We start from the raw sequence: 12,425 nt of genomic DNA, 5'->3' as shown, positions 1-12,425 counted from the left end.
TGATACGACAGTGGTGGATACCTGACATGCATTTGTCAAAACTCATAGAACTGTACAACACCAGAATGAGCCCTGATATAAACTACAGACTTTAGCTACTAATAATATACCCATATACAGTATTGGTTCATCAATTGTAACAAACGTACCACATGAATGCAAGATGTTAATAATAGGGGAGAGTGGGAAGCATGGGGAGGTTGCCAGCATATAGGAACTCTCTGTACTTAAAAAAAAGTTAACTGTAATTTTTAATTGCTTTCAGAGAGAGGAAAGGAGAGATGAGAAAGAGAGAGAGAGAGACCTCAATCAGTTGCTTCTTCCCTCAACCAGGAATCAAGCCAGAAACCTAGGTATGTACCCTGACCGGGAATCAAACCCAACACCTTCCAGTGCAAGGGATGATGCTGCAACCAACTGAGCCACACCAGCCAGGGCCTCCCTGTACTTTGTGCCCAATTTTTCTGTAAAATTAAACAGCTCTAAAAATAAAATCTGTGACTTGTTATTTAAAGGGTGTATCTGGAAAAGCGGAGGTCAGAAAAAGAGAGGCCTCGTCTCTGTAAATATTTGCAATGTAACATACCCTTCTTGTGTTAAATGATGCAAAATCAAAATAAGAAGATTTTTTCGTCGTGCTTCTGTCCTCATCTTGCACTGTGAACAAAAAGGAAAATTTAGGTCAGATGACAATGAGATGTAACACCCCTTTATAGCAAGAAACCCTTGAAGGTAAAGGTGCCGGTCAAAACCAAGAAGCATGACTTAAAGGCTGGAAGGCAATTTGGCATTTCTTGGGATATATAAACTGTTTTCCATTGTTATTTTCTTCTTCTTTTTCTTTAATCCTCACCCACAGATATTTTTTCATTGATTTTTAGAAAGAGTGGAAGAGAGAGGGAAAGACAAAGAGAAATATTGATTGGTTGCCTCCTGCATGAGCCCTGACAAGGGCCCGGACCAGGGAGGAGCCTGCAACCAAGGTATGTGCCCTTGACTGGAATCGACCAGGGACCCTCCTATCTGCAGGCCGACACTCTATCCACTGAGCCAAACCAGCTAGGGCCACTGTTATTTTCTTCTTACAGCTGACTTCTTAATTGTAAACTGAAGGTACTGTGATTTAAATTAGGATTGCGCTTTACTAGTTAAATTCTTACTGCCATGATAATTGGCATTTTATTGCTTATAACTTTGAAGAAACAAATATACACAGTCCTATTTGGACCAGGTTAAGGAAAGTGATAATAAAGATAAACTCATGAACCAGGAATCAGCTCTGACATCCCAGGTACTTAACCTGCTCTTACAACTTAAATTCACTCAGAGTCCCACCCAGTCCCTGCATCAAATGCAGATGAGTTCCAATCACCATTCAGGGGTGACTGCACAGCCAAGCACTTAGAATAGAATAGCAGAGCCATACAAGGGAAATTCCTACATAATAATATCTTTATTCAGACTGTGAATCTTTACATTTATCCACAGTGTTAATGTGTTGCATTTAGTTATCTGGTATCTCAAATTTCCCTGAAATCTATAATAATAAAAGTGTAATATCCTAATTAGACCAGATGTCCTTCCGGACAATCTTCTGGATGAAGCCAGGGCTACAAGGGAAGTCTGAGTCCTTGGTGCCAGAGGGAAGCTGGTGCTGGCAGCCAGGGGAAGGAAGGCCTACTCTTTAAGTTTTACATATGTCTCCTTTTTCCCTGATTGACGCCCCCTCCCCAGCCATTCCCACCCTGGGCAAGCCCCCACCACCCCAGTGTCTGTGTCTATTGGTTATGCTAATATGCATGCATGTAAGTCCTTTGGTTGCTCTCTAACCCCCCATATCCCCTGCCATTTGTCTCTGGGTCTATTTTTGTTCATCAAATTATGTTGATCATTATATCCCACATATGAGTGAGATCATGTGATACTTATCTTTCTCCAACTGGAGGGAGGTCCACTCTTGCACTAATTTCATGCATCGGGACTCTAGTGTATTTATAAAATGCTTCCAATAATATTCCCCTTGCCCAGCCCAGAGGTAACAACCATCCTGACTTTTATGTTAATTACCAGAGGCCCGGTGCACAAAATTTGTGCACTGGGGGAAAGGGGTCCCTCAGCCCAGCCTGTGCCCTCTCCCAGTCTGGGACCCCTTGATCCTTACCACCTGCCTGCTCACTGCTCCTTAGCACGGCTGCAGAGGCAGGAGAGGCTCCCGCCACCACTGCTGCACTCGCCAGGGGTGAGCCCAGCTTCTGCCTGAGCGGTGCTCCCCCTGTGGGAGCGCACTGACCACCAGGGGGCAGCTTCTGCATTGAGCATCTGCCCCGTGGTGGTCAGTGCACATCATAGTGACCGGTCATTCTGGTCATTTTGCCGTAATGGTCGCTTAAGCTTTTATTATATAGATTCTCTTTTTCTTTACATTTTTACCAAATATGTATGTATTTTTTAAAAAATACATATTGCCCCACTTGTGTGGCTCAGTGGTTGAGTGGCGACCTATGAACCAGGAGGTCATGTTTCAATTCCCAGTCAGGGCACAGCCTCAGTTGTAGGCTCAATCCAGTGTAGGGGATACAGGAGGCAGCCAATCAATGATTCTCTCATCATTGATGTTTCTATCTCTCTATCCCTCTCCCTTCCTCTCTGAAATCAATAAGAATATTTTTAAAAAATTAGTTTCACATTTTTGAACTTTATATGAATAGAATATGCATTCCATTCATGTGACTACTACATGTGACCACTTTTCATTCCACAGTATGTAATTTTCCCAACAAAAGTTCATATCAAAGTAAAGGCTTACATATGATCAAGCTATTCCATAAAACCTTCACTTAAATTATCTGCTTCCACTGATTTTTAGTCTGGGGGCATACAGGATTGTTATCTAATATGTCTCAAGGTAACCAACTCTTCCCTTTCCCAGAAAACAGAAGTATATTTAAATGCCCACAGTACCTGGCATAGTACCAAGTGCTAAGTAGAATCTGATATTTCATTATAGGTTTACTAGATAATTTATTTATTTGTTTGTTTTCAAACTACAGGTCATGATATCAAGTTAATGGGTTATAAACAGCATAGTTTACAATGCAATAGAATTATCACAGAATGCGTAACAGGTAGAAGGCTTACTATTGCTTCATGAAACTTTTGTTGTGTTTGCTCATATGCCTGTGTTCTGGATTTCAATCTCAAATGTCTTCATTAGTTGATCACAATAAAAAAGTTTGAAAGTCACTATAAAAAATGACATTAATATGTGCAACATTATCAGTTTTCATTCACTTTCTGAAGATGTTGACACAAGAACTCTTGGTGAAGGCCTTTCTAATTTACCAAAATGAGCATTGTAGTCAGTTTCTTCTTCTTCTTCTTTTTTTTTTTTTGTAATTTGATTTGCCTCTCCTATAGTGCCATCTAGTGTATTGGGAGGAGAAGCACTTCATGAAATTTACGTTGTTCCAAATTATTAGTTCAGTAATAAAGATGAAAATCATCACAAAATTCAGTCCAAATTAAGTTTGCAAAATAAAAATACAACATCATATTTAAAAATAAGGGATATGTTCTTAAATGTACAAATTCAGAAATTACGCTTGGGATTTTGATTCTGAATTTTAAGGGTCTGGAAGGAACCTGAAATCTAGAAAAGCAAAGAGATTTGCTCAAAAGCCTGCAAAGAGTTGAGAGCAGAACCCAAGTCTTCTAGTTCCTGGGCCCATGCTCTTCCCTCCCCTGCACTCACCCCTCCTCACAAACTACTCCCACCTCTGCACATTCACTCCAGACCAGAGAGAAGCTGCTATTTAAATTGTCAAAAAAAATTGCATGCCAAATTTGCCAAAATCAAACAACTGTGGTTACCAGTCTAAAGTGAAGAGAAATAAAGTTTTCTTTGTTTAAAAAAGTCAGGCAGCATTGAATGGAAAGAACCACTGATTAGTTAGGCAGCAAAAATCAGTAATAATATGTACAAAGATAACTACAAAAAACTGTTTGTTAAATACTTCTACTCTAAATAATCCTACTCTAAAGTTGCTAGACAAGAATCAACAAAACTGTTTGCAATGTTTTCCTTTATTCCTAACCCTGTTTACTATGGGTAAATTTTTCTCTTTAAAGTTGCGTCAGTTACTAAGAAAGTCAAAAGTCTCAATGTAACCCTAGCAAGTTTGGCTTAGTGGATAGAGCGTTGGCACGTGGACTAAAGAGTCCCAGGTTCGAGTCCCATCAAGGGAAAGTACCTCGGTTGCATGCTTGATCCCCAACCCCAATCAGGGTATGTAGGGGAGGTAAGCAAATCAATGTCTCTCTCACATCGCTGTTTCCCTCTCTCTGTCTCTTCCCCTTCCTTCCACTCTCTCTAAAACATCAATGGAAAAATATCCTCAGGTGAGGATTAACAAAACAAACAAAAAAATCTCAATGTAGGATTGATGGTTAACACGTGAAATAAGGGGAGCTGAGCCTTTAAGTGGCCTTATTTCAAAGACTCCAAGAGGCCCACACCAAGACACATCATAATTAAAATGCCGAGGGTTAAAGACAATGAGAGAATCTTAAAAGCAGTAAGAGAAAAGCAGTTAGTCTCCTACAAGGGAGTGCCCATACGACTGTCAGCTGATTTCTTTTGTTTTGTTTTGTTTTGTTTTGTTGTCAGCTGATTTCTTGACAGAAACTTTGCAGGCCAGAAGAGAGTGCCAAGAAATAGTCAAAGTCATGAACAGTAAGGACCTACAACCAAGATTACTCTACCTAGCAAAGCTCTCATTTAAAATTGATGGTCAGACAAAGAGCTTCACAAACAAAATGTTAAGAGTTCATCACCACCAAACCAGTATTACATGAAATCAAGGGTATCTTTTTTTAAAAGGGTATTCTTTAAGAAGAAGAGATAAAAAATATGAACAATAAAATGGTAACAAATATATATCAACAATTAAACCTAAAAATCAAAATAAACAAATAAGAAATCTAATGAACAAAATTAACTGGTGAATAAAATAGAATCAGAAGCATGGAAGCATGGCACAGACTCAAAGAAAAGGCAGGAAGAGATTAACCAAAGATCTTACCTATGGATAAAGACAGTAAGGTGGTGAAGACCTGGGGTGGGGTGGGAACCAGTTGGAGGGGGGCAATGGTGGGGGAAAAAGGGAGATAGCTGCAATACTCTCAATAATAAAGATTTAAAAGAAAAAAAAGGACCCCAAATTATCTGTCCATAAAAAATTATTTTTCAAACAAGAATTGTATAAAATACATACAGAATGTAAATAAGTTTGACCAAGGACAAATAATAGCGACATTAATTAATCCCATCAGCTCAGACACTCATTCACAGAACTAGAATTTGAGCTCATTTTTTAATGAATGCAAGAGTCTTTCATTAAAACTTCACCAGTGTTTCTTAACTGACCTCACATAGTAACAAATGAATGGTGTCTCTTACAATTCCTCAAATCAAATATCCCACAATTTTAGTGACCATTTCAAAGCAATTATTCGCTAGAATTTTTTTGTTTGTTTGTTAATCCTTTCCTGAGGATATTTTTTCCCATTGCTTTTCGGAGATAGTAAGGAGAGAGAGAGAGAGAGAGAGACAGAGACAGACAGACAGACAGACAGACATTGATGTGAGAGACAGATCGACTGGTTGCCTCCCAAACACACCCCAACCTTCTTATAGGAGATCATGTCTTTTAATTTCTGAATAGTTACAGTCCAATTGTGAATGAAGCTAATCCATCTCCTTTGTATGTAAAGGTCTTTGAGAACAAAAGAATTTTAACTGAAGAGCCATGAAAACCATTTTCAAAAGACACTGCACTGGACACTGACTAGTGCCTTCCTAATTGAGCAAATTGTGGGGTGCTGTGCCAGTATCAGGGTCAGTGATTGGTGAATGCTCAACAGCTGTAATTGCTTTGTTCATGTACTTCAGTCTCTCCTCATTTACTCAGGAAGCACGTGCTTCCTCCGAATCTAAACATGCACAGACGCACCCTAGCTGGTTTGGTTCGGTGGATAGAGTGTGGGTCTGTGGAATGAAGGGTCCCAGGTTCGATTCTGGTCAAGAGAACATGCCCAGGTTGTGGCCTCAATCCCCAGTAGGGGGCATGCAGGAGGTAGCCGATCTATGATTCTCTCTCATCACCATCTCTCTCTCTCTCTCTCTCTCTCTCTCTCTCTCTCTCTCTCTCTCTCCTCTCTCTCTCTCTCTCTCTCTCTCTCTCTCTCTCTCTCTCTTTCTCTCTCTCTCTCTCTCTCTCCTCTTTCTCTCTGAAATCAATAAAAATATATTAAAAAATAAAAAATAAACATGCACAGATGCAAATGTTCTCTTATGACCAGGAGGCTGAGAAAAATAGCCAGGGAGTGTTTTTCTTGTGTTCCTCGGTACTGCACGCACTGCACTGGCTTTGGCTCATAGCTCTGAATTTTGTGAAGATGTAGAGCCAGAAAACTCATTAGAGGAGCAGACAAAGATCTTGGGAGAAGTGTTCCTAAAAGGGGAGGGGAGAGGAAGGCTGGAGAGGGCAATAGGGGGTGTAGAGTTTCGTTTTGAAGAAATGAAAACGTTCTAAAATTAATGTGGTGATGGTTGTACAACTCTGTAAATATACTAAAAGCCATTGAATTGTACACTTTGCTTGGTATGTGGATGATATCTCCATAAGGAGGTTTTCAAATGCAAATGGGAGAGGTAGAGAAAAGAAGGCTAGAATGAATGTAAATAATTTGAGTAATGCTTTTGCCCTGATATATAAAGTAAATATATCTAACAATAGAAATATTTTCATGCAATAGTTTTGATATTCAAAGTAGAAATGATTGGGAGAGCCGCTTGTCACCCAGAACCTTTGAGGGCCTGCTCAGCACCTTGGAGGCAGCCCCTGGTCACATCTGAGATGTGACAATGGTGCTTCTTTCTTTACTCATTTTGATGAACTGGCTCTAACATGCATCAGTGTGACTATGGGATAGACTTACCAGACAGGAAAGAAAACACAAAATCACCTAGGCAGACATTTCCCTTTATGCTTTTTCTTTTTGGTTTTATCATAATTTGAAATGTACCTAACTGTTGAAGAAACCAGAAACAACCCTAAGTATTATAATATTTCTTCAGTTCATTGGGACAAAATAAGCTTCTTTCAGTAAGAATCATAAATATTTTTAAATGCAGAAAAAATTTAAAATGTTATCCAGATAATATCCAGCATTGTCAACGTGTAAAAGAGTATGACGTGCTTAGATATAATGGAAGCATAAACTAGTACAACCCTTTTATAAAGAGCAAATTGACAAAATCTATCAAAATGAAAAAACACACACATACCTGTTGACCCAGCAATTCCCACTGCTAGCAAATTATACTATAGAATATCAATTATACTATATTACAGAAATACTTCAAGTTTGCACAGTGATTAATGTTCAAAGAGGTCTAACACAGCATTATATTTTTAAAAATTAGAAATAGCCTAAATGTCCATTAGTGCTTAAATGAATCATGGTGTTTGAAAACATCATGTTTTCTCTCCACTCACTTCCAAATATTGTGTCACTCAGGAAAAGAAAGTTTGAATTATAAGTAATACTTGAGCCTGGCAGATGTGGCTCAGTGGTTGAGCATCGACCTATGAACCAGGAGGTCATGGTTCCATTCCCTGTAGGGGCACAAGCCCGGGTTGTGGGCGTGACCGGGTGAGGCAGCCAATCAATGAATCTTGATGTTTCTATCTCTCCCTCTCCCTTCCTCTCTGAAATCAATAAAATATAAAAATTTAAATATTTAAGATGTGCTGTTACTTGACTTGTAGAATGTGGTCTTATAAATTATAGTTAAGTGTGAAGTTTGCCAGATCTATAACATCTTTCTACTCATGCCATTCCAACTAACATAGAAAATTATCTTTGGAATTCAAAGTAAGAAATGGGCCACCAAGAAACGGTCAATTTAAGCTATAAAGATGGTGTGCCCTTGGAATGGACACAATTAGATGCTCAATTAATTCCTGTCTACTGAAGAAAGAAAGCCCAGACATGAACATTTACCGAGGCATCTCATTTGTCTCTGCTTCAGTAATTTGTCTGTTTTCTTCTTTCTACATTTCCTTTGTGGGCTATTGTGCAACAAAAATGCCTCCATTATCAGATTCAAAATTGAATCCTATGATACTGTAGCCTGAGGAAAAGGAAGCATTGAATATCATTCCTAGTTTTAGACCCAGAAGATATTTAGGAAATGTTACTGTATACACACCACATTCAACATTACTGCTTTTAATTTCTTTTTTACGGGTGCAATGGAGATTAATTTGCATGAGCTCTTTTCAATTTCTGTAATAAGATCCAAATTTTGCATTAAGCTTTCCATCTCAAAAACAAACAGTTAAAAAGGACACATTTCTTCTTTCAAATGTTTTTATTATAGTTCTATTTTACAGTCCCTGCGTCTAATATTCACTTAAATGCTTGAATATATATACCCGTAGGTTCTAATTTGCTTTTTTTGTTTGTTTGTTTGTTTCCTGATTACCTCCTGTTTCTACCAGGAAACTTCCTAAGTTTCAAATGCTTCATAACTTGAAAAAGCACTAAACCTATCAACAGGAATGTCTCCAGATCCAGGAAGGCATTTATTGTCTTTAATAAAAAGTCAGGACTGGTCAAATACTCAGCAACAGTGTTTCATGAAAGAGGGCATTTGTTGTGGATCCTGAATATGAACTGGTTATAGAATTTGAAATTTCAGAAAAGTACAAAATCCACTAAAACACAGGGGACTTCCCATTCTATAACATTGTTATTAAACACTGAACTAGATTATGGAATTACGATATGTATGTTCTTTTCATAAAGCTCATGTTCTCACATGATACTTTCTAATTGCATCAGACCTGCAGGTTGCAGAGATCAGACAGCCATCTCAGTAAGTCAACACCACAGCCTCCTGATGTCCTCAGTTTCACCTGAGAGGTGAACTAAAAGGATGAACACAAACCCATCAAGTCTTTAGAACCAACTTTCAGCTAACCAGGCATGAGCAGCACATGATATCTCAAGGAAATAATCAGACAAATCCAGAAAGGGAGAGGCTCTGCAGAAGAATTTTCAAAATTTCTAGCAAAAGTCAGTGTCACTAAAAATAAAATAAAAATGGAGACCAGAGAAATTGAGAGCTGTACTAATTCAAATAAACTTAAGGGATAGAAAAACAAGATAAAATGCATGATCCTGGATTGAATGCTGATTAGAGAACTAATTACATAAAGAACCATATTTATGCCTTAGCCCATGTGACTCTATGGCTAAAGTGTAAGCCTGCTGACTGAAGGGTCCCAGGTTCCATTCTGGTCAAGGGCACTACTGTATCTTGGTTGCAGGCTCCTCCCCGACCCTGGTAGGGACACCTGCAGGAGGCCAATCGCAATTTCTCTGTCTTTCCCTCTCTTTCTCACTCTCTCTAACCATCAAGGGAGACCTACTCCATTTTATTCAGTGGATAGAGCGTTGGACGGGGTCCCGATGGGTCCCGGGTTCATTTCCTGTCAAAGACAGATGCCAGGATCCTAGGCTGGGTCCCCAGTGCGGGGCCTATAGGAGGCAGCCAATCAATGATTCCCAAAATGGATGTTTATCTCTCTCTCCCTTTCCCTTCCACTCTGACATCAATGAAAATATATTTTGAAAAATAAAAATACAGTAAAGATAAAAATAAATGAAAAAATATGCTTGGGTAAGGATTAAAAGTAATGGAATAATGATATTTCTGATTTGACTTCATTTAGATAAAAACACGGTGTATGCATTGGTGTATATCTACACACACGGAAAAGATGTAGAAAGATGCATGGAGAAACACTAAGGTCCACCCCTGGTTAACACTTCCGTGGTTCTGGGTTGTGGGAATGTAGCATTGTTATCTTACGTACTGAGATTGTTACAGACACTTTCCTCAAAATTGAGTTATGACTCTGAGTAATCACGCACTGTTAAAACAGCCAATGGGGACTTCTGAGAATATTGAAACAATGATAATGCTCAGGAATTCTCGGATTTCCTCGAGCCTAAGACTTGGGGGATCCTTCAAACCCAGAATGACAGGGGAAATACAGACTGCTAGGTGAGTAACGTTAAGACAGCGGGAAATCTGAGGGCCAAACTCCAAAGGCCTGCCTAGAGAATGGTTCAAGGGACCAAACAACCTCACGGAGAAACAAATCCAGGCGGAGCAACCCCGGAGCCTCCCTGATTTGCCCAATGGGTCAGAGCAGGTTCATTCCAGGGCATCGAGCCATCATCTCATTAGTTCTTCTCTAGTCGAAGACCTGGAGTCAGTGTGGACACTGGGGAGGCGTTCTTGGGGGGCAGTCATCACAAAGTGCATGAAACTGCGTCCTTCTAGGGTGAAGGGAAGTGCCCACAAGCGCATGGGCGTGGCCCTAACCGGTTTGGCCTAGTGGGTAGAGCTTAGGCCTGCGGACGCGAGGATCCGGGTTCGATTCCGCTCCAGGGAATGGACCGTGGTTGCGGCCACGCCCCCAGTGGGGGGCGGAGGGGCGAGGGCAGCTATTTCTCTCTCATCAATGTTTCTCACTATCCTTCTCCCTTTCTCTCTGTAAAAAAGTCAACGAACATAACTTTTTAAAAAAAAAAAAAAAGAACACTGGAGTGTCTAGGGCTGATCTGAGTCAGGCCCGACTGCTGTTGTTCAGGTGATGGGAGCACAAGGTCATTCAGCCATTCCCTCCAGAGGAACTGATGGAGGCCTCGGGCACACCCTGCTCTGCGGGCGCCCCCCACACACACAGAAGGGGCTATTCCTGCCCCCGCTAGGGCTAAGCTCTTTGAGCGCACACACATGCGTTTCTCCCTCTAAGCTCCCGCTCTCCACCCTGTTCAGAAGGGTAGGCGCACACTGGACCTCCACTTCTTCAACTCCTCCTAGCTCTCTTCCCCTTACGTGCGTGACCCGCGTATGCAAATTAATTCTGCCTCCCTCCGCCTCAGTTTCCCCCTCCAGATGATTGGATTACTGGAACCCACCCCGTGGCTGGGTTCCAACCACAAGGGAAGACCTCAAGGTGTCATTGGCACCTGCTTCAGCCCTGGGCGGGGCCAAACTCCGCCCCTGGTCCTGGGCGCGCCTGGCCCCACCCTTCACGCCAGACCTTCCATAAAGAGCTGCTGGGCCTTCGCGGGACCATTCTGCTGGAGACTGAGCAGCGACACGGTCGCAAGTGCGAGCGCGGACCTCTCAGCAGCCTTGCCCGGGACTGGGTTCGAGAAGCTGGATCCCGGGGAAGGAAGCCCTGGGAGGAACGTACTGGGAGGAGCGGCATTCCGGACACCCCCCCACTCCGATCTCTTCACCTGGAGGAGCAGGTGGAGGGAAACCCCCGAGCATCCCGCAGTCCATCCCGCAGCTCCGAGCGCCCAGGGAGGAAGCACAGAACGCCCCGGCCGCTCCAGAGGCCCATCCAAGGGCCCCACTGTCGTGAGTGGACCGAGGAGACAAGGACCGGCCACCCAGAGCCTTCTGGCGGCGGAGCCCCGTCCCTTCCAGGGGCGGCGGGTGCTCCTTGGATGTCTGGGGCCCATCAGCGGGGCCCGGCCCGGGCCCACGGGGCACCTCAGAGGCCTGCAGAAGGCCGCCTGGCAGCCTCTCTGGACAGGCACCTGGGGGCACCCCAGGGCAGAGGGGCTGTGAGTCAGAGAGGGGAGCGCCCGCCTTCCCACAAGGTCAACCCCCCGCTGGGGGCCAAGGGCCAGGAGGAGCCCTCTGCTGGGATCCCCCAGAGACCTCGCCCGGCCTTCGCCAGGGAGAACAGCCCAGCGACTCTCTGCCCACAAGGACCCGGGGGAAGGCTGTCCTCCCGTGGCGTCCAGAAGGGGAAGGAAAGAGAGCGCCGAAGCTTCCAGAAGTCCGAGCCTCCGTCGGAGGGGGCTGCACACAACCCCGAGAAGAAGCGAAAGCGCACACACTCGAGGGACAGCCAATCCCACCCACAGGGGCAGCGTCTACAAGGCTCAGACGCACGAGAGGGGCCAGGGGGGCTGCTGCCCAAGGTGAGGGGGGAAGGTGGGGAACAGCCCCAAGGCGCCAGAAGGGAAAGGCAAAGCTCCTCACTGGGCAAGGAAGCCAGCGGGCCCCCCGCCTGAGCTGGAGGGGGCGGTGGCGGCGGAGGAGCAGCAGTTAGACCCGCCCACCATGTCCTTCGAGGCCTACCTCACCTATGACCAGCCTCCCGCCAGCAAGAAGAGGAAGAGCGGGAAGACTCCAGCCACCGCGCTTCAAGCAAAGAGTCTTGGCAAAGAGGACTCCACAGGCGCCAAGGCAGAGGCAGGCGAGTCCCAGAAGCCGCCCCCACCTGGGGCAGCCGGGGCCCCGCGCCCAGTGGAGCCCCCGG

General features: G+C 43.4%; 1 protein-coding gene across 2 annotated transcripts in view; it reads right to left on the bottom strand.

The window, feature by feature from the left end:
* The window catches only part of KATNAL2 (katanin catalytic subunit A1 like 2), a 119,715-nt gene that overhangs the window by 45,346 nt on the left and 61,944 nt on the right, over positions 1 to 12,425 (bottom strand). For both annotated transcript variants that reach the window (XM_054724401.1, XM_054724402.1), the window contains exon 2: positions 587 to 657. In XM_054724401.1, coding sequence (XP_054580376.1) covers positions 587 to 657 — 71 coding nt within the window. The remainder of the gene's footprint in view (positions 1 to 586; positions 658 to 12,425) is intronic.

This window comes from Eptesicus fuscus, chromosome 12, assembly GCF_027574615.1.
Source record: "Eptesicus fuscus isolate TK198812 chromosome 12, DD_ASM_mEF_20220401, whole genome shotgun sequence".
Lineage (NCBI taxonomy): Eukaryota > Metazoa > Chordata > Mammalia > Chiroptera > Vespertilionidae > Eptesicus > Eptesicus fuscus.
This window is presented reverse-complemented; position numbering and strand designations above follow the sequence as displayed.